The sequence below is a fragment of the Hibiscus syriacus genome, unplaced genomic scaffold (assembly GCF_006381635.1).
Source record: "Hibiscus syriacus cultivar Baekdansim isolate YM2019G1 unplaced genomic scaffold, ASM638163v2 tig00111022_pilon, whole genome shotgun sequence".
Classification (NCBI taxonomy): Eukaryota; Viridiplantae; Streptophyta; class Magnoliopsida; order Malvales; family Malvaceae; genus Hibiscus; species Hibiscus syriacus.
Window position 1 is genome coordinate 387,943 of NW_024062956.1, and position 1,428 is coordinate 389,370.

Consider the following 1,428-nt stretch of genomic DNA (forward strand, 5'->3'; position numbering starts at 1 on the left):
GAATCGGAAGTGCCGATGCTTCCCTCCGTTCGATTTGAATCGGAAGTGCCGATGCTTTCCTCCGTTCGACTTGAATCGGAAGTGCCGATGCTTACCTCCGTTCGACTTGAATCAATGCAAACTTTTGATGTGAATGAACATTCAACAAAAAAATTCTAAAAAAAAAAACTATTCTATAACAACAATGTTTCGCAGCTTAACTACCAACAATTCTTCATCCTCCCTGCACGTAAACCTTCTGCTTCATATTGCTTGGAGCAAGGGCAGTGATCTCCTTGCTCATACGGTCTGCAATACCAGGGAACATAGTTGAACCACCACTAAGAACAATGTTACCATAGAGATCCTTCCTGATATCTACATCACACTTCATGATAGAGTTGTAGGTAGGTTCATGGATTCCAGCTGCTTCCATCCCTATGGAAGATGGTTGGAAGAGGACTTCAGGAAAACAGAATCTCTTAGCTCTGATAGTAATGACTTGTCCATCAGCTTTGAGGGTATACTCAAAAGCACTGTTCATTAGCCCACCTTTGCATCCAGAATCACATGAACCTTTCTCTTCTGGATCACACTCATGATCGCAGTCGATTAGCTTTTGTTCGCTGAGGCTCACAAGTTTTCCGGTTGCCAAAAAGTTGGCACCTTCCAAGGCTCCTGTTGTACTAAAAGACCAGCATGATCTGTATGAACCCTGGTTTTTTACGGATGAAACAACTCCTTTTTCTCTCCAGTCGAAATCTTCAGGCAAATTATCAGTAGGCAAAATCGGTGCCTCGGTCGCATCTTTAGGCAATCTCAATCTCCTTAATCCCAAATACGCCTTCCTGAACTCTCCCGGAGTCAAATCGGAGAATTGAGTCACCCCGTGAATCGCAGATGGGTCAAGCTTCTGATGACGTGCCGCTCGTCTCAGGTTATACTGGAAAACCTTGAACCTGTAATCGTGCTCCTCCTGAGACACGTACGATTTCTTGAACCGCTTCTTGAACAGAGAGAAGCGATGCTCCGCTGTCAGCAGCGGTGGCTCGGCTCCATCGTGACCATACGTTACTTGCTCGATCAAAGGATCAACTTGGAATCCCCCCGCTGTAGTACGACCACTGGCATACAAGGAAAGAATAGCCTGGATGGCAACGTACATGGAAGGTACATTGAAGATCTCAAACATAAACTGCTGCTCGAGATGGAAATGCAGTCACAATAGAGCCAACAGACTCCATGCAGCGGAAGAACAACAAGGTCAGGACCGTTTGGCGATTGATACCATGTTACGAAACGTGTATAATAGAAAATATACACAATAAAGAAAATGCTTGCATTCATATCAGCTGGCATACTACATTTATAAGAGTGGTTTAGCTCACCACTAACCACCTAACAAACTAACTGACTTAGCTAACAGACTAACCACCTCTACACGTATGT

At 44.4% G+C, this 1,428-nt stretch overlaps 1 protein-coding gene across 1 annotated transcript; it reads right to left on the reverse strand.

The window, feature by feature from the left end:
- Positions 1 to 214: 214 nt before the first annotated feature.
- On the reverse strand, positions 215 to 1,144 carry LOC120150521 (cysteine protease RD19A-like). The gene has a single exon (XM_039163205.1). The coding sequence runs from the start codon at positions 1,142 to 1,144 to the stop codon at positions 215 to 217; it is 930 nt and encodes a 309-aa protein (XP_039019136.1).
- Positions 1,145 to 1,428: the final 284 nt, after the last annotated feature.